This window comes from Schistocerca serialis, chromosome 4 (genome assembly GCF_023864345.2).
Source record: "Schistocerca serialis cubense isolate TAMUIC-IGC-003099 chromosome 4, iqSchSeri2.2, whole genome shotgun sequence".
Lineage (NCBI taxonomy): Eukaryota > Metazoa > Arthropoda > Insecta > Orthoptera > Acrididae > Schistocerca > Schistocerca serialis.
The window spans coordinates 421,178,962-421,204,742 of NC_064641.1; the positions used below are offsets into that span (position 1 = coordinate 421,178,962).

Below are 25,781 nucleotides of genomic sequence, written 5' to 3' on the forward strand. Positions count from 1 at the left end.
ATTCTTAACCAACTCCAGGTACCTTCTCCTTGGTCTGCCCCGACTCCTCCTACCCTCTACTGCCGAACCCATGAGTCTCTTGGGTAACCTTGCTTCTCCCATGCGTGTAACATGACCGCACCATCTAAGCCTGTTCGTGCTGACTGCTACATCTATTGACTTCATTCCCAGTTTTTCTTTGATTTCCTCATTGTGGACACCCTCCTTCCATTGTTCCCATCTACTAGTACCTGCAATCATCCTAGCTACTTTCATATCCGTAACCTCAACCTTGTTGACAAGGTAACCTGAATCCACCCAGCTTTCGCTCCCATACAACAAAGTTGGTCGAAAGATTGAACGGTGCACAGATAACTTAGTCTTGATACTGACTTCCTTCTTGCAGAAGAGAGCAGATCGTAGATGAGCACTCACTGCATTAGCTTTGCTACACCTCGCTTCCAGTTCTTTCACTATGTTGCCATCCTGTGAGAATATGCATCCTAAGTACTTGAAACTGTCCACCTGTTCTAACTTTGTTCCTCCTATTTGGCACTCAATCCGTTTATATCTCTTTCCCACTGACATTACTTTCGTTTTGGAGATGCTAATCTTCATACCATAGTCCTTACATTACTGATCTAGCTCTAAAATATTACTTTGCAAACTTTCAATCGAATCTGCCATCACAACTAAGTCATCCGCATATGCAAGATTGCTTATTTTGTGTTAACATATCTTAATCTCACCCAGCCAGTCTATTGTTTTCAACATATGATCCATAAATAATATGAACAACAGTGGAGACAAGTTGCAGCCTTGTCTCACCCCTGAAACTACTCTAAACCATGAACTCAATTTACCGTCAACTCTGCTGCCTGACTATCCATGTAAAGACCTTTGATTGCTTGCAAAAGTTTGCCTCCTATTCCATAATCTCGTAGAACAGACAATAACTTCCTCCTAGGAAACCGGTCATATGCCTTTTCTAGATCTATAAAGGATAGATAAAATTCCCTGTTCCACTCATAACGCTTCTCCATTATTTGCCGTAAGCTAAAGATCTGGTCCTGACAACCTCTAAGAGGCCTAAACCCACAATGATTTTCATCCAATTGGTCCTCAACTGATACTCGCACTTTCCTTTCAACAATACCTGAGAAGATTTTACCAACAACGCTGATTAAAGAGATACCTCTGCAGTTGTTACAATCTTTTCTGTTTCCATGTTTAAAGATTGGTGTGATTACTGCTTTTGTCCAGTCTGATGGAACCTGTCCCGACTCCCAGGCCATTTCAATTATCCTGTGTAGCCATTTAAGACCTGAAATTCCACTGTATTTGATGTGTTCCGACTTAATTTCATCCACCCCAGCTGCTTTATTGCACTGCAATCTATTAACCATTTTCTCCACTTCCTCAAATGTGATCCTATTTCCATCATCATCCTATCCCATTGTACATCGAAATCTGAAACATTACTGATCGTATTTTCACCTACATTGAGCAACTCTTCAAAATATTCGCTCCATCTGCCCAAGGAATCCACAGATTCACCAGCAGTTTTCCTGACCTGTCCAAAATACTTGTCATTTCCTTCTTACCTCCCTTTCAAAGACTGCTAATTACATTCCAGAATGGTTTTCCAGCAGCTTGACGCAAAGTCTCCAACCTGTTTCCAAAGTCTTCCCAAGATTTCTTCTTGGATGCTGCAATTATCTGTTTGGCTTTGTTTCTTTCTTCAACATAACTTTCTCTGTCTACCTGAGTTCTAGTATGTAGCCATTTTTGATACGCCTTCTTTTTCCTTTTACAGGCTGCCTTGACTGTGTCATTCCACCAGGCTGTTTGCTTCCTCTTACTTTTACACACTACTGTTCCAAGACATTCTTTAGGCACTTCTAGTACTGTGTCCCTGTACCTTCTCCATTCCTTTTCCAGTGACTGTAATTGACTACATTCAACTAACTGGTACCTTTCTGAGATCACTGTTATGTATTTGTGCCTGATTTCCTTACTCTGAAGTTTCTCCACTCTTATCCTCCTACATATGGACGTGACCTCCTGCACTTTCGGCCTCACAATACCAATTTCACTGCAGATTAAATAATGACCAGTGTCATCAAAGAATCCCCTGAATACACGCGTGTCCCTCACAGCCTTCCTGAATTCCTGATCTGTTATTATATAGTCAATGACAGATCTGGTTCCCCTGCCTTCCCAAGTATACCGGTGAATGTTCTTATGTTTGAAAAAGTAGTTTGTGATTACTAAGTCCATACTGGCACAGAAATCCAAGAGTTGTTTCCCGTTCCTGTTGGCCTCCATATCCTCTCCAAATTTACCCATAACCTTTTCATACCCTTCTGTTCGATTTCCAATCCTGGCATTAAAATCACCCATGAGCAGAACACTGTCCTTGTCCTTTACTCTAACAACTACATCACTGAGTGCATCTTAAAAACTATCCATCTTATCTTGATCTGTCCCTTCACAATGCGAATATACTGACACAATCCTGATTTTCTTGCTAGACACTGTCAAATCTATCCACATCAGTCATTCGTTTACATACCTTATTGCAACTACGCTGGGTTCCATTTCTTTCCTGATGTAAAGCCCTACATCCCATTGTGCTATTCCTGCTTTGACTCCTGACAGGTAGACCCTTTATTCTCCCACTTCCTCTTCTTTCTCACCCCTTACCCGAATGTCACTAACAGCTAAAACGTCCAGCCCCATCTTACTTGCAGCCTCTGCCAGCTCTACCTTCTTCCCAGAATAGCCCCCATTGATATTAATAGCTCCCCATCTCATTACCATTTGTTTGCCAAGTCGTATCTTAGGAGTCCCTGGTTTGTCAGTTAGAGGTGGGACTCCGTCACCTCCAATGGTCAGAGGCATTTTGCTCTGATTGTTGCCAGCATCATATTTAAAGTACCAGGGAAGCAGGTTGCTAGCCTTACTTGCCCCGAGTCCCATTGAGTTTTACCCGTAACGGTTGAGGGACTAACCGGTGGATTTGGTAGTCTTTGCCGTATGAGCACAAAGGCGACCACGACTCAGAATATGTCAGAGATGCCCAGCCTTATTCCAAAGTAACTGGTATCCCGACTGTCGGGACCACTTACTTGGCCACTCATACGTTGCCCGTGGTTCGTGAACTAGGACATGACAACAGGAACCCACACCATGAACCACACACAGATGATGTTAAAGAAAAAGAGAAATTATAAGTATCTGTTTACTTATAATATCTCTTTTTCTTTAACACAGATGATGTTAAAGAAAAAGAGAAATTATAAATAAACCGATATTCTATCAAAATGAGGTATAGAAACAGTGAATACAATGCATGGACGAAAATATGGGATGATGAAATGGACGAAATTAAATTAGTTTAAACAGAGAAATATTTATAATCACATGCACCAAGGATCCGAGGAAAAAGAATTGTAGGACGAAGAAATTATAGCAATTAAAAAATTTACTATGGTGATCAAAATGATGCGACAAAGAAATAGATACATTTAAAACAAAAAAACAAATAAAATTAATGATTAAACTAATTTCGATAAAGATTTAAAAATAAAAATATACAAAGCACTTAGTGACATTCGAACCCGCAAACACTTGCATGTGAGGCCTGAACTGTAACTATTATATTACACACGCCCGCATCTCGTGGTCGTGCGGTAGCGTTCTCGCTTCCCACGCCCGGGTTCCCGGGTTCGATTCCCGGCGGGGTCAGGGATTTTCTCTGCCTCGTGATGGCTGGGTGTTGTGTGCTGTCCTTAGGTTAGTTAGGTTTAAGTAGTTCTAAGTTCTAGGGGACTAATGACCATAGATGTTAAGTCCCATAGTGCTCAGAGCCATTTTTATTATATTACACAACCAGCCTACATAACACTTATTCTCTAAAGCTATAGAGCAACATGCTGCATTTCGATACTTTTTTCGTCGATTACTCGCTATCACGGGCCCACCAGGGTGAATGGCTGCAGGGTGTTATAACTGCAACCTTAACCTATGTCACCGTATAGCCTGAATGGTTTCAGGAAGTCAATCCTACCGCAGCGGACCTCTTCCTGTTAGTACTTTTCGGTCTGTTGTACTTACAAGACGGCGTTTCGAACTTCCTATCATCGATTTGATTCGTATTGACGAAGTGTGCCGAGTACGATTAGGACTCCAACTTCTGTAAACAGGAAGGCGCAACTCTCAACTGTTATACTTTACTCGTATACGGTCACTAATATGCAGCGAGTTCGCAGACGAACTAGTAGGTGCTTAGCTTCATAAGTGCGAGGTCTCTCGATCGAATCTCGTTGCCGGTACCACTTTTTTTGTTAGTTATCTGCACCAATATTTGATGCCACGCTTCGATATGCGTGGTACGCTGCGAATTTGTCGGACGACCGAGAACCGTTTATGAATGTAAACTAAGCTTGTTTGGCACTAGACAGATTGAAAAAAAACAACTATGGTCATGTAAAAATTCGGCGTTCCTTACATCTGTTGTATGTCGCGATAATTATTATTCTCCATGTTTCTACGATCAGTATGATCCTGATTCGGGCAATGCTGCATAGGTTTTACATTATAGTTGTAACAATTGTAGATACAATAAAGTAAATAAAATGACTGCGCCGATTTGATTGAAACTTCTCGTGCATAGTTCTTATCTCCTTACGGAAAAGAAAACAAAAATGGTTCAAATGGCTCTGAGCACTACGGGACTTAACATCTGAGGTCATCAGTCTCCTAGAACTTAGAACTACTTAAACCTAACCCATGCCGGCTCTTGTGGCCGAGAGGTTCTAGGCGCTTCAGTACGGAACCGCGCTGCTGCTACGGTCGCAGGTTCGAATCCTGCCTCGGGCATGGATGTGTGTCATGTCCTTAGGTTAGTTAGGTTTAATTAGTTCTAAGTTCTAGGCGACTGATGACCTCAGAAGTTGAGTCACATAGTGCTCAGAGCCATTTTTTTGTGTCTCATTCTTCACTGATTGTATGGGGCTGCATTACTGGGAACACGCGTTGCAAACTGTGCTGTTTAAGCGAAACGCAACTCACGTAACGAAAGCGGATGGGAATTCATTCTGTCCGTGCAACTTCAAATACACTCCTGGAAATGGAAAAAAGAACACATTGACACCGGTGTGTCAGACCCACCATACTTGCTCCGGACACTGCGAGAGGGCTGTACAAGCAATGATCACACGCACGGCACAGCGGACACACCAGGAACCGCGGTGTTGGCCGTCGAATGGCGCTAACTGCGCAGCATTTGTGCACCGCCGCCGTCAGTGTCAGCCAGTTTGCCGTGGCATACGGAGCTCCATCGCAGTCTTTAACACTGGTAGCATGCCGCGACAGCGTGGACGTGAACCGTATGTGCAGTTGACGGACTTTGAGCGAGGGCGTATAGTGGGCATGCGGGAGGCCGGGTGGACGTACCGCCGAATTGCTCAACACGTGGGGCGTGAGGTCTCCACAGAACATCGATGTTGTCGCCAGTGGTCGGCGGAAGGTGCATGTGCCCGTCGACCTGGGACTGGACCGCAGAGACGCACGGATGCACGCCAAGACCGTAGGATCCTACGCAGTGCCGTAGGGGACTGCACCGCCACTTCCCAGCAAATTAGGGACACTGTTGCTCCTGGGGTATCGGCGAGGACCATTCGCAACCGTCTCCATGAAGCTGGGCTACGGTCCCGCACACCGTTAGGCCGTCTTCCGCTCACGCCGCAACATCGTGCAGCCCGCCTCCAGTGGTGTCGCGACAAGCGTGAATGGAGGGACGAATGGAGACGTGTCGTCTTCAGCGATGAGAGTCGCTACTGCCTTGGTGCCAATGATGGTGGTATGCGTGTTTGGCGCCGTGCAGGTGAGCGCCACAATCAGGACTGCATACGACCGAGGCACACAGGGCCAACACCCGGCATCATGGTGTGGGGAGCGATCTCCTACACTGGCCGTACACCACTGGTGATCGTCGAGGGGACACTGAATAGTGCACGGTACATCCAAACCGTCATCGAACCCATCGTTCTACCATTCCTAGACTGGCAAGGGAACTTGCTGTTCCAACAGGACAATGCACGTCCGCATGTATCCCGTGCCACCCAACGTGCTCTAGAAGGTGTAAGTCAACTACCCTGGCCAGCAAGATCTCCGAATCTGTCCTCCATTGAGCATGTTTGGGACTGGATGAAGCGTCGTCTCACGCGGTCTGCACGTCCAGCACGAACGCTGGTCCAACTGAGGCGCCAGGTGGAAATGGCATGGCAAGCCGTTCCACAGGACTACATCCAGCATCTCTACGATCGTCTCCATGGGAGAATAGCAGCCTGCATTGCTGCGAAAGGTGGATATACACTGTACTAGTGCCGACATTGTGCATGCTCTGTTGCCTGTGTCTATGTGCCTGTGGTTCTGTCAGTGTGATCATGTGATGTATCTGACCCCAGGAATGTGTCAATAAAGTTTCCCCTTCCTGAGACAATGAATTCACGGTGTTCTTATTTCAATTTCCAGGAGTGTATTTCTCACTGCTTGTAGTAGTACGAAATGGCACATATAAACTGATAACTTTTTGATTTCCTTTGGAAGTAAAAATACATAGCAAGGCCGACGTGAGGCAAATTACCTTATGTTGAATTGTAGATAGTTAAATGTAGTTATGCGTGCAGTTTTCAGGAGCAGACAAGGACGATTCACTGATAACGGTAAAAATATGTCTTTATCTTTCTCTTACGCGTCTTTGATAGTTACCAACAATCTCATCCCGTCAATGCAATGTGAAAAGAAACTTTTGGGAATATAAAAGGGGAAGAGAGAAAGAAATAGAAAACGAGAAACAAAAAAGAGCACATATAGAACATATATCTTGCAGCTAAAGGTACTGTTCGTACCCAAGCCTCAGCCTCACCTGTTAATATTAAAGTGACTACACCATTTTTACCTTGGAAACTCCACATTCTCTAGTCAGAAACACGAACGTTAAGTCTGAAAACTGATCACGTACTTCACAATTTAATTTTCAGTACTTTCCCATGAGGATATTGCGCCTGTTGGCCGAGAAAATCACGCCATTTGCTTCATGACCTAATACAGCATCGTATCTGCGAGGATGCTGGATGCTGCAGTGCATGCTGGTACGGAACTACGAATGTTTGCTTCTCTTACAATGTTCTCGGGCTGCAAGGTAACACGTTCTCCTTTCCGTTATGTAACGCACTAAATCGGATGTCTGTTGAGCCTTGCCAAAACATCTGACGGTCTTAGCCTACATTCACTTTAATACATTGCTCAGCAACGCGTGAATCGCTTCACTACACTGGAGTGTGTCAGACCGTTCGAAAATCTCATTCTCTCAGGGCAGCGTGAGTAATCAAAAATATTACAGGGAATGGTCAATATCATAAGGGGCGATCAATAAGTTTCCGTTTGTGGGCGTTACTGCAGCGTGTACGCAACGTAGTGCGTGCGACTACGATGCAGGTATACAGGGTGTTACAAAAAGGTACGGCCAAACTTTCAGGAAACATTCCTCACACACAAAGAAAGAAAATATGTTATGTGGACATGTTAGAGCTCATTTTATTACTTCTCTTCAAATCACATTAATCATGGAATGGAAACACACAGCAACAGAACCTACCAGCGTGACTTCAAACACTTTGTTACAGGAAATGTTCAAAATGTCCTCCGTTAGCGAGGATGGGTAAGCGATTAACGTGGCGTTCGCGTATGTGAGAAGTCTTTCCGACGTGTATGTGAGAAAGACAGATACGTGAACAATGACGACGTTATTACCAAATGCGCTCAAACAGGACCAACGTGCTGTTATTCTTTTCTTGTATGCCAAAGGACAAACACAAACACCGGTAGACATCCGTCTGAGAATGAAGAATGCGTATGGGGCACCATGTCTGTCGAAAACGGCCATTTTGGAGTGGACAAGTGTGCTGCTGCTTCACAATAACGCGCATCTCCATATCGCAAATGTCGGACGCAGAGTGTGGAAGACATTGTTGTTGTTGTTGTTGTTGTTGTTGTTGTGGTCTTCAGTTCCGAAGCCTGGTTTGATGCAGCTCTCCAAGCTGTGCAAGCCCCTATATCTCTGCGTAGCTTCTGCAACCTATATGTGTTTGAACCTGCTTGCTGTAGTCAAATCTTTGTTTCCCACAACAGTGTTTACCTTCCGTCATAGACCATAAAAACCATGTTTACGTAATAGAATCTCAAGAACCATACGTGCGTCGTAGCAGAAGGATCCAGTTGGTGCTCGTGAACCGGGAATGCGTAAAAATTTAGGGCTAGAGTTTAGCATCTCTTCGATGGGGCAGAACCGTTCCGGCGAAAGCAGGCAGGCCAAACTGTGGCTGCTGCTAGGAGACTTGGAACCTGCTCATCCAGAAGGCGGGAGTCCAGTACTTGAGCCAATGCAACATTTCGCCCGATAATGGATAACTAATCAGTTACATACATCCATACTAGTCTTATTGTTGATATTACGTTAGAATGGACAATGCCGTGGCAACAGAGAAACGTATATACTAAGGTCACAGAGTTACTCTTTGAATAACGCTTAATATATTCCAACAGTCAATCGCTTCACGCTACCGATGCCAGCCGATGAGGGTGCAATAAAACGGTAACAATTTCCATCACGTCCGTTACACAAGTAGAGTATTTGAAGCTATGTAGACGAGCGAATCAGTCCGCAGCAAACGATAGAGGAGTTCTAGCACACCTGTTGCCCGCTGGTTGCTCTGTCCGCACAGCAAATTAAGCCGCCGTGGTCTGCTGGAACGGAACGAGTGAATGGCTGCCGGTCGCCCTTGTTCCTTAGCACGGCAGCTGTGTACGGGCGCAGCCAAACTTTCACCCACGCTGCTTGTAGCAAAAAGCCACGTGCCTTTCCGTTGGCCCACTTGGAGGTTGTTTACACCGTATAACACCGCCAGACTGCCGCAGCTATGGGTGATTTGACTTGTGGACTCTGGTCTACGGAGTTGTCGTTATCGAAATGGTATTGCAACAAAATATAGAAATTTCTCACTTAGTCACTGCGTACACACCTCATTACGAATGGCATGGATGTTGCTAAAGTTCTTGACTTTTTATAAATGAAGTTCTGTTCACTGTTATAAAGCAAGAGAGTGCAACGAATAATTTATAGCGTATAATCTGTGGTGCCTGGCTGTACTAAAAGGAATGCTGTCTTCCAACTTAAGATAATTCATCATGTACCAATGCATAAAAAAGTGTTCACGAAGACGGGCTATTAACTGGGCTACTACGCGGCGAGTAACATTGTCGTCTACTTTGTTAACGTTATTAATTTACACATGCCAGTGAGGGTAATGGAAGAAAAACGATATTTGTAAACGTTATGCTAAAACTAATTATGTTGTCAATTCAATCCTGACTTAACCCTTACACGCACAGTAGTTTCGTACTCAGAAGGCCTGACGAATACAACGATGTACGTCTATATTTTATACTGCTAAAATTCACAAAATTGTTACATAAAATTTACACAAACGTCAGTTTTACAATTTGTAGATGCACGACTATGCCGATGGCGTAATAAGGCCAGTTAATGAAGATCAGAACTCTGGTATGAGGGAGTGCCATGATCAACATACTAGAAATCCTGACCGGTGGGGGATGAGTGTGGGAGCAGGCGTCCATTAAAAGTCACTTTTGTACGTTTTTCTAGAATCACTCGAAAACTACGGCCTCTAGCGAAAGCGTATCCCAGTACGAAAATTAAACTACATTGAATTTCCTACACAAGAGCCTTGCTTATTTTTTCCGTAGGTCTAATAGGCTGGGCGTAGCGATCAAGAGAATTTGAAAACTTCGCTCGTGGTTTCTGAAGGCCAGCTATAACATTGCGGGTTGCATAAAACGACATCGGAAGGGGCAGCTGAATCACCTTGTATGTAACATATTGTAAAACAGAGAACAACGTTTCTACTATAGAACACTTAAGGCAAATGACACTGATCTAGCTGTAAAAAGAAATCAACAACTTGCGATTGAAGATTGATTCCTATGCTAGAGCAAGAAGCCGAGTGAATTCCAACATATAGCTCTTCAGTCTGTAGATGCTATGCACACTAGCCTCGGCCTTGAGTGAACAAAACAAGAGAATCGCGAGCCTGCCTGCCTCCGGCAGCAAACAGCTGTGCCAACAGCTGCATCAGCCACTCAGGTTACCTGGCCGTCCCGTACACGGGACTCATCTATGAGCAGCAACCGACGTGACAATGGAGTGAGGCTGCAGTGTGCTCAAACATTTCCAACTGCTTGCGGGCAGAGACCAATTTAGCAGGCTGGCTCTTGGACTGTGTTAGCCGTGGAAATTTGTTACGTAAGTGCATTTCTGTTAGAGTGAAAATACGCTACAGTGGTACGTGTATGTGTGCCTGACCTCAAAACTGTTGTGCGTAGCTTCGCTCATGTTCTAATTTATTTTACAAAATAAATCATAATGCTCAAGAACGTAAGCTTAAGCACGAGTTCCATTCAGCAATATGCTGTCGTACGTGTTTTAGAACATATTACCTTTGCTTGATTTTTTATTTTGAGAGGTTGCTGTCGCCACACTTGATTATGATAATAATAATAATTCTCTATATGAATGTAGAGCCATATTTTCCCTCCACCCTGTTCCCTATCGCAATAGGCCATTCACAGTACTCATTTCCCCATACTGTAGTGAGCTTAACAGCGACGTTACATCACCATATCTACGACGGGGTTTTAAATAGAAGCAGCCTTACTTCTTTTCTGTTAATTTATTATATTTTCATTTTGACAACGAAAACTGTGCGGCGGGATTTTAAAATGTATGAGGGGACTTGAAAAAGTAAGTTGCAATTTATTATGGCACACCAAGTAACACTTATTGAATACTGGACTGCACTTTAAAGTGATACAGGTACTTGACACTATTTTGCAACATAATCACCAAGTGTCTGTAAATAGCGGTCGGAACGTATTACCAATCGTTCAGATCCTCGACGATAGAAATCGTCTCCTTGTTCACAGAGGCATTTGCGAACGCTGTGTGAACGTCCTCAACGTTGGAAAATCTTGTTCTAGCGGTAGTTTTTTCAGCTCGCCGAAAAGATGGATATGGCAGGATGCAAGATCTGGACTTGCCGATCAGCGTCAGCCACGTCTGAGCAGTATTTGTCGAACAGTTGGCCCACCTTCACTACCGCTGGACGCGATGTCGCATTTTTGGTCCATACACCGCCAGAATTTCACGGTGACTCTGAGTGTAATTTTCGTGGATGTGGTGCTGGACGAGAGCCTTATTTGTTTGTAGTCATCGCCCTCAGTCACACCGGCCGCGTTGGCCGAGCTGTTCTAGGCGCTTCAGTCGGTAACCGCGCGACTGCTACGGTCGTAGGTTCGAATACTGCCTCGGGCATGGGTGTGTGTGATATTCTTAGGTTAGTTGGGTTTAAGTAGTTCTAAGTTCTAGGGGACTGATGACCTCCGATGTTAAGTCCCATAGTGCTCGGAGCCATTTGAACCCTCATTCACGTAGTTTTGCTCTTATTGCTGTCAAACTTCGTATGATATGTATATTTTATACAACCTTTCATTACCCAACGGAAAAGAAAACATCATTGTTTACAAGATATATTGATGGTACAACGTAAGCAACATCAATGATTATACAGTGCTTAATTAACCAGCCGGTATCGGCTATCTAAGTTTGAATTTGTAAATCATTGACATACGAATGTCAGCTTTATCAATTTTTGTGAGCTTTTACTATCATATAGAACTCCTACGAGAAAAACACTGGCGCTTACAAATGTGACACATATGCGAAACATAAACACTCCTACTTAGACAAAAATGTTTACTTTCCAAAGCTTTATCCAACATTACTTAAACCCTGTTACTATCTGAAATTCGGAAGCGGATTTCATTTTGCCTATTTTTTCATCGACTTCTACGTAATGGAAAATTCACCAGCAGTTCACCTTTAGTGATTTTCCTTAAACGCATTTTGCCCGCGAAAAATAGGATGCAGCGTTTTCGAGAGAACAGGCCAGTACGGTGGGACAATGCCTGCTTCCGATTTTGTAACAGTTGGGCAGAGGAACACTTGTGCAGAGATGGAATGTGTAGAGATTTCTGAGGATCCCACGGCACTTCAGGTAGTTTTTTGCTTTCCTCTTCTTTGGCTTTACGAACTCACATCCAAACTGTCTTCTTCCAGCGTAAACTAGACCTCAGGCTAAGCTACAGATGAAGTCGGTCACCACAATAAGGTTTCTTATTTTCACATTTATTGGCTTCGCCAACTCACAGACTACCCGCGAAAAGCCGATTATGCAAGGAACAGAACAGCTGCACGCTCGGTAGAAAGACAGGAGTGTTCCAACCTCTTACTATCGCTTTGATCAATAAAAGGTAATCGGTAATGCAGCTTAGGTGTTTCAGTAGACTTTTATACAGTTTATGCAAGCTGTGGAGCATCATGCATCAAACATACACTGTTTTCACTTTATGGTTTCAGGTTCAAAATGTTTCAGATGGCTCTGAGCGCTATGGGACTTAACTGCTTAGGTCATCAGTCCCCTAGACTTAGAACTACTTCTACCTAACTAACCTAAGGACATCACACACATCCACGCCCGAGGCAGGATTCGAATGTGCGACCGTACCGGAACCCCGTTTCCGGACTGAAGCGCCTAGAATCGCTCGGCCACAGCGGCCGGCATAGGTTCAGGTACCGCCAACGACGACGATGAAACTAGAGACGGAGTATAAATTTGGATTGGAAGATATGTGGAAGGAAATGGGTCTTGTTCATCTCATAGGAACAACCCTGAAGTGATTCAGTGTAACTACGGTAAACCTAGAAAGGCCAGTGCCAGTGCAACCAGATGCTCTTATATCATGCGTCTTTCATCCTACACCAACGTTTTGCACAAGGTTGCACAACATGTCCAACTGACATTACACACCGAAATGTCCCTTCCGCCGTGATGGCAGCGGGGTGTTCTCTGAGACAGGCTTGGCAACCTTTGGTGGCCAGCCGGCCTGATTCACATACTACTTAAGCTCGCGGGCCGCCTCGTCATGTAAAGCGACAGCAGTGCTCCTAATGCATAACGCGAAAACTAAAGTTTTCGTCAGTACAAAGAAAAAACAGCCCAAATTTGCGAATTTCACTTTTTTATTCACTCGATGGCTAGCTCCCGGCAGGGACTTTTTAACAAATCATCGTAACGTAATCAAAAATGGTATTTCGGAAAATGTAAAACGTGTTTGACATGGTTTTTGCAACTATGGACTGGTTTTTCGTTGTAATGATTAACAGAAGTTGTTGATCCACAGCTATTCTGGCATGCTGGAAGTTCGTAAAGCGTTCGTGATTCGAATGTTTATGGGGGTACCCCTTTCCCTACACTCCACGCCAACAAATTATGTCCCAAAACACGCGTTTTTGAGACAAAGCAAAACGAGGATAATGGAATGTTGTCGAATTAAATCGGGTGATGCTGCGGGAATTAGATTAGGAAATGAGACACTTAAAGTAGTAAATGAGTTTTGCTATTTGGGGAACAAAATAACTGATGATGGTCGAAGTAGAGAGGATATAAAATGTAGACTGGCAATGGCAAGGAAAGCGTTTCTGAAGAAGAGAAATTTGTTAACATCGAGTGTAGATTTAAGTGTCAGGAAGTCGTTTCTGAAAGTATTTGTATGGAGTGTAGCCATGTATGGAAGTGTAACGTGGACGATAAATAGTTTAGACAAGAAGAGAATAGAAGCTTTCGAAATGTGGTGCTACAGAAGAATGCTGAAGATTAGACGGGTAGATCACATAATGAGGAGGTACTGAATAGTACTGGAGAAAAGAGAAATTTGTGGCACAACTTGACTAGAAGAAGGGATCGGTTGGTAGGGCATATTCTGAGGCATCAAGGGATCACCAATTTAGTATTGTAGGGCAGCGTGTAGGGTAAAAATCGTAGAGGGAGACCAAGAGATGAATACACTAAACAGATTTAGAAGGATGTAGGTTGCAGTAGGTACTGGGAGATGAAGCTTGCACAGGATAGAATAGCATGGAGAGCTGCATCAAACCAGTCTCTGGACTGAAGACCACAACAACATCAATTTTATGTTCGTCTCGTCTTCAGATGTTTACATTTACTTACGCGTTGTGAACATTGTTTCTTTTCCTATGACGTTTTACTCTAGATTATTAGAAACTTCCCATTGCAAAATTCTGTAATGTCGCTAGTAAAGAAACAACATTCACGAGACGTAAATAAATATAAATATCTGAAAATGGAATGCCAGACATCTTGAAATGTCATCATGGAAAAATAGACGTCTATAAAATTACCTTCATTCAACAGCTGCAGTGTTCTAATACGTCAACAGCGGACAAGAATCATTTACTTTTATCAATACGAGAAAGAATAGAAAACTAAAATGTGGCAACGAAATAGGCAATCCCAGTCGACAAGTAGTTAGGAGTTATTCGCCATTTTTTGCCACGGGCAGGTCATTCGGGTGTTATTAAAATTCAGAACGGGAAATGGCATTGCACATGCGCAGTGTGTGCAAAACTTTCACTGGTCTCTGACGTGAGCTACAAACCCGAGACGAGCCAAGCGCCGGTGGAAATAACAAAAAAATTGTCCTGGACTTATTACAGTACGACCGTCTCTCTCTCTCTCTCTCTCTCTCTCTCTCTCTCTCTCTCTCTCTCTGTCTCCCCCAGAGATTACTTCCGCAGGCCGGACTGAAATCAATCGCAGGTTATCCACTCGTGCTCTAACACAACAGCTCTTCTAATTCAAAAAATCATGTGTGTAGCGACTCGTATGCAATGTTATGTTGTCTGGCTGAAGGGCACAAATTGGGAAGAAGGAAAGAACTAAGATTCGGGTTTAACGTCCCGTCACCCGTAATTGAAGACACAGTCAAACTCATATAGGTGAAGTAAGAGGTTGGAAATCAACTGTACCCTTTTAAAGGAATCATCTCGGCAATCACCTTAAACTATTTAGCTAAATCACGGGAAACCTAAATCTGTATAGCTGGACGCTAATTTGAACCATCGCCCTTGCGAACGCAAGTCCAATGTTTCACCACTGTGTTAACTCGCTCGGTAACTTTTTGTTTTCATTCTCTAGGTAAAAGCGAGTACCGATCCATTGTAGAGTCAGCCACAATTGGTAAGAGTTCATGCTGTTTATACGTCTCAGACGGTACAATAGTACCAGTTCAGGATTGGTCAAGACGACGAACAGCAAGAACGGTACCAACACATCCACGGACAGTTGTTAGCACACTGGATTCGCATTCAGGAGGACAACGGTTCAAATCGGCCTGCGGCCATCCTGATTTAAGTTCTGATTTTCACAAATCACTCCGGGCAAATGCCAGGATGGTTCCTTGGAAAGGGCACAGCCTGTTCCCCTCCCATACTTGACAAAATACATTGGTGTCCAAAATTGAAGCAACAAACAGAAATTTTGTAAGGTTGCGTTTATTTTGCCACAAAACAGTATAAAAAGGCGATAGAAAAGTAGAAAAAATGTAAAGAATACAGAACGTAATCAAATGCAACATGCATAACGGTAAACAAAAATGTTCTTTGTTTTTTCCAACTTAACGGATTTGCACACACATTTTGACAACTGTTAACGTGCATAGTATGGGCTGTCGCCACCTCTGGCACCAATACTAGCTTGAAAACGAAGGGACGATCTGTGAACGATGTCATCAATTTTATGTTAAGGCAATAACGCCCACTCTTCCTGCAAAGAGTCAGCTGTCAGAGATTGGTGCGAGATATCAGGTAGCCGCGGCGCGCTGTGAATTTTGACCTCTCGTGTAGACGGCAACCTCTATTTCTCGAGAGCTGTTCGCCGTAGCTCTCAAAGAAAAACTACACCGGCATTGTAGGGAAAGCTGAAACTACTCGGACAGCGCTGAGCGGCCGTATTGCGTCCTAGAGCTATGTCGCATTTCACAGTTTGTACACTACCACACTTTGGTACTATATTTTGCCATAGTCGTAAACACATCAAATAAAAGTATCCACGAAACTGCGTGTTTTGAGCCATAATATGTGGCCGTGACGTGTTTCTGAGTGTCGAAATCGCCCTTTTTATCTACTAAACGAAGTTCACGAGCAGTCACCCTATTTCAAAAGTTGTAGACTTAAACAGTGCTACGCAGCCAATAATATATAAAAATATCGTAGACATAATATATAGAATTAAGAGACTAAAATAAAAACTGTCAATGAAGAGACTCTATCCCACGGTAATATGAAAATACAAATGAAAGACTATTGCACTAGCCACTGCGTCACATCAACACAGCAACGACCTGCTTTATAAACGTGCACCGGCACTCCCGGGACATTAGAAACTACTGTCGCAATGGATACGCACTGCGAGCGAATGTCAGCGACGCGTCGGCGAAAAAATAACGAAAAAAGCTGCCGGGAAGTGGACACAGGACAGCGTTGCGTACTTAATTAGTTTGTCGAGCGGTTCTAAGCGCTGCAGTGTGGAACCGCGCGACCGCTACGGTCGCAGGTTCGAATCCTGCTTCGGGCATGGATGTGTGTGATGTCCTTAGGTTAGTTAGGTTTAAGTAGTTCTAAGTTCTAGGGGACTGATAACCTAAGATGTTAAGTCCCATAGTGCTCAGAGCCATTTGAACCATTTGAACTTATTTAGTTTGTACTAGGAAAGGCCAGCGTTATGAAATGTACGGTTACTGAACTACAGGCACTGGGATAAGATGCAAAGTTTGTTGGCTGAAATTTAACAGAATATCCGCAATTCAACGAATCAGGCAAAGTTGTTTTATAACGTAGATTAATTAATACAAAAAAGAAGTGAAGTAAATTGCCATTTAACTTCAAGTAACTCAGCTGTCTTCGTAAATTTATATGACATGGTATTTATTGATTATATCAGTTTGTTAGGTGTTAAAGACCAGACGTTGAGGAACTTACGAATGGTTCCATAAGTCAATCCAAATAAAACGTTCAAATACATGTATCATCCGTATTTGCCTTTTGAACTTCTATAGGTATCAGGAAGAAATTGTAATTCTGTTTGATCGTTTTACGGTGTGTTCATAAATTTTACTTTTTGGCTGTGTAATTACAATTGATTGAACCACGATTTTCGTGCCGTAAGCGTTTCGCCTTTATTGTTTGCAATGCATCTTCAGTGGCAGGTTTCGTGGTTGTTCTATATGTTGTGTGTTTTCATGTGACAATCGTAAGAGGAAGAACAGTATCAAAAATGGAACGAAAACACAACATGTAGAACAACATCCAAGGAACCTGTCACTGAAGATGCCCAACGCAGAATAAAGGCGAAACGCGTATGGCACGAAAATTTTGTTTTATTCAGTTGTAATTAACCGGTCTAAAAGTAAAAATTATCACCATCCCGTATTACACGCAACTGAGGACGCGACAGGACTACAAAAGTTGACGATGTTATTTCATCATAATCGTTACTTTACCACATATTAAAGATAATAGCTGATGCTAGAAATATTAGGGTTTCAAGAAGTCTGTCTTTAACACTAATGGGTTTACGGATAGTGGTATCTAGATTGGTAATTTTGGGTCCAGTTATAAAGAGCGTTTCGGCCATCTCCATCGCTATCATTCCCGTAAAATTTCGATATTGCGGATTTTCCATCACAAGCTCTACAATGAGATTCTTATACGCTCCGAAATCATCCCGTACAAAATCCGCTTTCTTATCCCACATGAAGATGGTCGTTTAAGTATTTTCTGTGCCACTAAATCTGATAAAAGCGCAGCAAAAGCCTGACGCTCTGCCATCGCAGCCTGTTCATTCACGCACAGAACTACGACAGAAAAATCTCGAGGACAGTGATCTGACAGACATTTCCATCTCGCTGTATGTAAACGGTTTCGGAATCTGCTCTCGCAACGGTCTCAGACACTTACATCAAGTACACCAAAGGAACTAGCAAACTATCAGCACAAATTCTCCCTTCGTGTAAACAATTCTGCTAGTACTGAAACTTCCTGGCAGGCCCGAGACTGGAACTCGGGACGTTTGCCTTTCGCAGGCAAGTGCCCTACCGACTGAGCTTCCCAAGTACGACTCATAACCTGTCTTCACAGGTCCAATTCTGACAATATCTCGTCTCCTACCCTGCAAACTTCACAGAAGCTCTCCTGGGAACCTTGCAGAACCAGCACTCCTGGAAGAAAGGATACTGCGTAGACATGGCTTAGCCACAGCCTGGGGGATGTTTTCACAGGAGAGCTTGTGTGAAGCTTGGGAGGTAGAAGACGAGGTACTGGCAGAATTGGAGCTGTGAGGACGGGTCGTGAGCCGTGCCTGTTTAGCTCAGTCGGTAGACGACTTGCCCGCGAAAGGCAAAGGTTACGAGCTCGAGTCTCGATCCGGCACACATTTTCAATCTGCCACGAAGTTTCATACGAGGAGCTGCCGGAGTTGGCGGCCATGTGTGCGAGAAGTGTGCTCGCTTGTGTGTATGAGTGGTAGGTGTTTCTCTTTTTTTGAGGAAGGCTGTGGCCGAAACCTTTGTGTGTCTAAGTGTGCCTGTCAGCGACGTAACGAGTCGTCTTTACGGTAAGTAGCGATCTACCGTTTCCTACACCGTTGATATTCTCTTTTATTTTCAGTTTTACGGAGGAACGGAGAGAAACGAAGACTGGGCAGAGTGACGGTGGGCAGGCACGGGTGAGTCAGCTGCGGCCGGCGGCTGCCAGGTGAGGAGGCCGCAGAAATAGCGCTTGCGAAGGTCAGTGTGCGGCCGCATTCCGGGCGGGCGCGAGGGTCACGCCAGCGGACCGCCGCGCCGGCACCCCGCCCTCTATATGCCCGTGCGGCGCTTCCTCTCTCGTCGGTTGTCATCCGCGACCGCCGCTCCAAGGAGTCGCAGTATACGAGACGGCAGTTGATAACGGAGTCACACAGGACGTTTGGAAAAAAGAAATTAAAGTACAGAGTGTCTCAAAAGGTACGCTACAACTTCAACGTGTTGTAGCTCCCAAACTAATTAAGATGTTCTCGCCAATTTGTAATCGAATTGCGTGCCAATTGAGTATCGGCTCTGTTGTGCGACTGAATCCGTTATGTGCTGTTAGAAAGGTCACGGAGCGTAGTAAATGACGGAAAATCATCGAGTGACACAGAAGTGATATCTGTCGTTCCCCAAGGAAGTGCCTAATCTATCCAAGCGATTTAGGTGACAATCTGAGCAGCCCACTTGCATGGTTTTGGGTTGATGCCGTCATTTTCCATGAAAATCAAAACCAATTGCAGAAATGACTTCGACACGATAACTCTATGGTCTGAAAAGCAATAATTGTCTCTGAATAAGGAAAAGTTTCAGATCATCCACACGAGTACGAAAAGAAATTCTTTAAATTTCGATTGCTCGATAAATCACACAAATTTGTCCAACTACAGTCAATACCTAGGAATTACAATTACGAACAGCTTAAATTGGATCGATCACACATATAATTTTGTGGGGAAGGCAAACCAAAGACTGCATTTTATGGGCAGCACATTTAGAATACACAACTAAAGAGACTGCCTACACTACGCTCCTTCGTCCTCTGCTAGAGTGTTGCTGTGTAGTAAGGAATCCTTACCATATAGGATTGGCGGAGGTTATCGAGACAGTCCAAAGAAGCGCAGCTCGTTTTGTATTATTATCGCGAAACAGAGGAGAAAGTGTCACGGATATGATAATTGATTCGGGTTGGGAGTCAACAAAACAAAGGCGTTTTTCGTTGCGGTGATATTTTTTCATGACGTTTCAGTTACCAACTTTCTCCTCTGAATGTGAAAATACATGGTGAGGTAGGAGGTACATGCTTCCATGGGTAATAGTATTAGAGGTAACGAAAAAAAAACTTCTTATGGACATAAGCCCTAATCCCAATGGTTTCCGAGATACAATACATTTAACACTACTTCTGCAGTTTTTTGAATAACTTGAAACCGCACCCTTCAGTGAAAACATTGTGCACTATAAAATTAAACTACAATAAATTTTCTACAGAAAAGTTCCCATTCTTTTTTTCTCTAGGACTAATAGTTTGCGCGAAGAGAGCGCGAGAACAGTGAATAATCTAGGGTGACTTACATATGTTGTAGGAAATTGGAAATTTGTGGTACGGTTTTATGGGACCAAAACTGCTGAGGTCATCGGTTCCTAAGCCTACACACTACTTATCCTAACTTAAACTAACCTACGCTATGGACAACACACACACGCCCATGCCCGAGGGAGGACTCGAACCTCGGGCAGGAGGGGCCGCGCATTCCGTGCATGACGCCTTAAACTCCACGCTACTCCGCGCGGTCTGGGAGTTTGTTTTCTCAGTGTCTCAATCGTACAAATGATTACATAGAAACCGTATTGGAGTAAAGAGAGTCACTAGGTAACAATGCTTCGTAATTTGCATCAACAACGTACTGCATGCTCTCAAAAAAGATCAAGTTTTCTGATGAGGTTAGTTTCTCGAGTACTCTATGTCAAGTATTTTTTAGAAAAAAGTGCCCCATATTTTTACAAGAGATTAGTGCTGATAACAACTAGAAAAAAGTCCTGTAAATATATCTCCAGAAAGAAATACCATTTCAGATAAGAATTAAATAGAAATTTACATATCTCAGCTGCGTATTGGCATTGCATAAAATTCAACGGGGACAGGTGAAAATTTGAGCCGCACCGGGTCTCGAACCCAGACGCTCCGCTTCTCATAAACGGTGTCTTAACCGCCTCCATCCGAGCACGCTTACTGCCCAGGCCCAATTCCTACGTGTCGCACACTACATTTGTAGTGTCCTTGCCCATTATCCGCTATCTGTTCGCAGCTATTCAGCTGAGTTTCTCAAGAGTTCGGACGAGTGAATGCAGCCGCACACAAGATGATAACGCGCCGTCAAGACGAATATATGTTTTGTTATGTGTTTCAATATGTACATTTCAGATAAGGAGTATGGTACTCGCGTCGATAATGTTCAGTTCTCAGTTACTTAGGATATTCTTCTATTGCACCTACCACTATAACAACATGTAGATAGATAGAAACATCGAGTAATCATTGAAGCAAGACATGAGGTTCGGTTTAGTGTCAGTGTATGGATAGCACATTTACAAGGCAGTACACTTTTCCAGATACTTTGACAGGTGTTGTTTATCAATAATTTTTATGCACGAAAAATAACAGGGGCCCACTTGAGAACGTCAACCTCTTAGCAAGACAGTGGATGTGGTTTGTACGTGCTGAGGTAGTATTCTGTTTCCTACACCTCGCACGGCAGTAATTAATTCAAACGTTTAGTGATGTCTAGATCGGCAGAGGAATTCCAGTAGCATGACTTTGCCCTTCATCTTGTCTTAACCTTCTGCACTCCTGGTATTATGGAAACAAACTCATTTGTGCATACCAAGCCCACCAACAAAGTTACAGGAGCATCCCATCTGACTTATGTGACTTAATACAGCCACGGTGTCCAAACAACTTCGTAATTCTTTGAGTAACCGTATGGAATACCTCCTATAATGCCACCGGACATTTAGATATTACGGAAGGGAATAACTCATATTGCAACAAGCTTCTGTTTCTGAACATATGTTTATTTTTTTCATGTTTGACCAATATTACCTCCAGTAAAAGTATAAAAAATTGATTTTTGCACACCACGTAAAGTGTAAATGACGTTTAAGTTCTTGGGTTCGTGTCAGCACAGGTCCTGTACCGGAGAAAAATGTGAGAAGTTTTGTGCATCACTGGTAAAATGCAGAGCTTCAATCTTTCCTTATATCCTCTGTACACGACGTTTTCTTCTTTTACAGTAAGTCTTCTTTCCCACCATAAACAGCTTGTTTTTCGAGATTATAGCGGCATTATAATCTTTTCCCTGGTGCCAATAACATATCCGCAGTAGCGTTCCGTGCAAGCCCAGCAGCTTGCAGGGTGTACGGAATGTCACGTCGTATCTGCCGGATGTGTACCGTCTGCTGGCACGCGGCCCGTTTTCCGTCAACTGCTTCGGTTTACACGCTGATGTGTAAAACAGGCGCTCCGTAGCACACAGCAACGCAACTGATAGCTCAACAGGAACTCAGGGAAAGACAAACGTAACTCAGATGAGAAATAGTGAACTTTATAAAAACGCTCATCTTGCCTTGGCGACCGCGCAATGCAAACACAATTACAAAATTGCTACGATGGCGTTTTTCTTGTATGCAAGATTACAAAATATCAAAATAAACAAAAATTACTCATAGAATTGAGATTATAGCGTATTAGCCCTCTGAGCAAGTACCCTGCATTCTTAAACGAAATGTACGTTCAGGCTTACTGCTGCATTAGACTAGATACGCACAACATTGCTGTTGAAAATGTCGATGCGATAACAGATCTCAACAGTAACAACGACGTTATTAGGTGGTATTAAAGAACGTAGAGAATTTGTACAGCGGAAAGTGAGAACCATATTCAGTGACCTAAATTACAACGGACGCTTCTTTTTTGTTATTTCGGCCTCAGTGAAATTAGTTGACAGCTTCCTGCAGCGCAAGATATAACATTCAATGTCTCTGTGATTCGATCCACGTTCTTCTATTGTAACTCTATGCAGGATGAGTGAGGAGGAAATGTACATGCTTTGAGTTTGAGGAGTGGTAGTATTGCTGATTCTGAACAAAAACTTCAAATGAAGATATCCCCTTTTCTTATCCGTATCCGACTTACAGCTGTTTGAAAATCACAGGCGTTAGTCGCGTGTCCTTCACCAGCACTCACATGCGAATACAACCAATGCGACTTTAGGATACGCAGTATTGTCTTTGCTTATCAATTCGATGCGCATTTCACTTGCTCACTGATTAGCGGAGAGTCGGTGGAGTCATTTCTTGGCCACCAAGGTCACGCCTTCTGACTTCATTAGATTACTGTTTGTGAGGTTGGCTAAAGAGCGCACTACAAGCGTAGAGTGGACATAAAAGAGGAACTTGGCGCTCGTATTTTACAAGCATATGGTCAAGTAAAGGAGGTTTCGATCCGGGACCGGCTTGCCTTCCAGAATGAGCTCAGGTCAGCTACACAGCGGCTGTCTACAAGAACTGCAAAATGCATTGCAGTTGACGGTGGACTTCAACATTTTCTGTGGAGAAATGTGCACCATTAAACACAAGTCATTACATCGCAATGTTTCGTTTACTATCACCTGCATTTATTATGTTTCCCACTGCTTTCATTACTTTCGTCGGAAACAGTTGAGAACAGTACATCATTATGTTCATATGACTTTTTTATTCAGTCACCCCTCAAAGCAGGTACCTTTCCTCCTGACTCACCCTGCATTTCTAATAGCAGTACCGCATAGACCACATCATCAACGAGGCGATAAGCACTGGCCTACCTTCTTCAGTCGCAACGCCACTGCTGCCTTATGCTTCATTAATTCAGACAGAGGATTTTTTTCTGACGAAATGCGTTAACGCGTTCCACCGAATGTGATGCACTTTTAAATGCTGAGCTAAAAAGTAATATGTTGTCCTACGAAAAATATTTATATTGTTTGGAAGTCTTCCTGTTCTTCGAAATTGCCGTGTCCCAGTACTAATGGATCACGTTGTTCGTCCCAGCCACAGGTGGAGGAGGTGGCACGAATACAGACGTTCCTACAAACACCAGCTTCCGTGTGGGGAGAAATAAAAAACAGTCATAAAGTGTGAACACACAGTGAATTGAGAAAAGTCATGGGACAGTGGCATGCACGTATACAGATGGTGGTAGAATCGCGTACACAAGGTATAAAAGGGCAGTGCATTGCAGATCTGTCATTTGTGCTCAGATGATTCATATGAAAAGGTTTCCGTCGTGACTATGGCTACACGACGGTAATTAACAGACTTCCAACGTGGAATGGCAGTTGGAGCTAGACGCATGGGACATTCCATTTCGGAAATCGTTCGGAAATCGTTAGGGAATTCAGAATTCTGAAAACCACAGTATCAAGAGTGTGCCGAGAATACCAGATTTCAGGCATTACCTCTCACCACGGACATGGCAGTGTCCGACGGCCTTCACTTAACGACCGAGAGCAGTGGCATTTGGGTAGGGTTGTCAGTGCTAACAGACAAGCAACACCGTGTGAAATAACCGCAGAAACCAATGTGGGACCTATGAAGAAAGTAACTGTTAGGACAGTGCGGCGAAATTCGGCGTTAATGGACTATGACACCAGACTACCAACGCGAGTGCCTTTGCTATGAGCACGGCATCGCCTAGGCTCGTGACCATATCGGTTGGACCACAGACGACAGGAATACCATGACCTGTTCAGATGAGACCCGTCTTCTGTCTGTAAGAGCTGACAGCAGGGTTCGACTGTGGCGCAGACCCCACGGCCATGGACCCAAGTTGTTAACAAGGCACTGTGCAAGCTGGTGGTGGCTCCATAATAGTGTGGGTTGTGTTTACATTGATAAGTGACTAGAAATGGTTATGTTCGGCTACTCTGAGACCATTTACAGCCATTCACGGAATGCGTGTTCCCAGACAACGATATAACTTTTATGGATGACAAAGCGTCATGTCACCTGATAGCGATTCGCTTGAAGAACGTCCTGGACAATTCGAACGAATGATTCGGCTACCTAAATGTCGCGACATGAATCTCACGCATATTTATGGGACATGGGTGAGATGTCAGTTCGTGCGTAAAATCTTACACCGGGGACACTTTCACAACAATGGACGGCTACAGAGCATGGCTGATTATTTCTGTATGGGATTTCCAACGACTTGTTGAATCCATGCCACGTCGAGTTGCTGCAGTACGCCGGGCGAGAGCAGGTCCGACACGACATTTAGAGGTATCCCGCGATTTTTGTCACCTCAGCGTAAGAGGACAATAGGATATCGCAGAAGCGTGGACTGACCACCTGCGTCAGAGGATCAACCGGCACCACTCCGCAGCGGTGATTCTCTGGCGCGCAGGCAGCTCGCTGCCGACTGGTCTAGTGTGGGAGGGGCTACACAGCAGAGCACACAATGCGGCGACTCACCGCCACGTAGAACTTGACGAAGAGCCCCTGGGGCTCGGCGACAGCCATGGCGACGTGAGCACGGGCGGGCGGCGCGCTGCCTACTGCCGCCTCTGCCGCTGCCGCTGCCGCTGCTGCTGCTCCTATCTTCTGCGGCCCTTGAGCCGTATTTATAACCCGCGCGGCCTCCGCCGCCGTCCTCCTACATCGACAACCGTTCACAGCCATGCTGCCTCAACCGCTCTCACGCTGGCCTGCGTCCCAGCACGTGTATCACCAGCAAACAGTCGAGTACTCGCAGGAAACGGATCAACAGCGAAGAGTAGTTCTCACTGTTTACACCAAGTTTATGTCCCTCGTTTCCTTGGTCGACCTACGTGCTGTTTCTTTCAGTTGTAGTTCATGATTCTCATCGGTAATCTTTGGCTTTTTATTCTATTCACACGTAGTTTCCATTTCTCTTTGAAATTGAGGGTCGTCCAATAAGTAATGTAGCGCATTTTCTTTTTGTGAGGTAATTTTGGTTGTAAAAACGCGGATTTTGTTGTGGGACATTGTGGAATATTCCCGGTTCAGCTCCTGCAGTTTCATGAAGTTCCAATAGACGGCGGGGCTATATTCAACCTTCAAAATGGTGTCTGCAACGGAGGTGCGTTCCAGGCAGAGCTGTCACTGAGATT

General features: G+C 44.0%; 1 protein-coding gene across 1 annotated transcript in view; it reads right to left on the reverse strand.

Moving 5' to 3' along the window:
• Window positions 1-25,221, reverse strand: part of LOC126474504 (uncharacterized) — a 249,772-nt gene extending 224,551 nt beyond the window's left edge. Inside the window, exon 1 of the mRNA XM_050101974.1 lies at window positions 25,123-25,221. Within this exon, the coding sequence (XP_049957931.1) occupies window positions 25,123-25,170 (48 nt within the window). The 5' untranslated portion in view covers window positions 25,171-25,221. The remainder of the gene's footprint in view (window positions 1-25,122) is intronic.
• Between the last annotated feature and the right edge of the window lie 560 nt (window positions 25,222-25,781).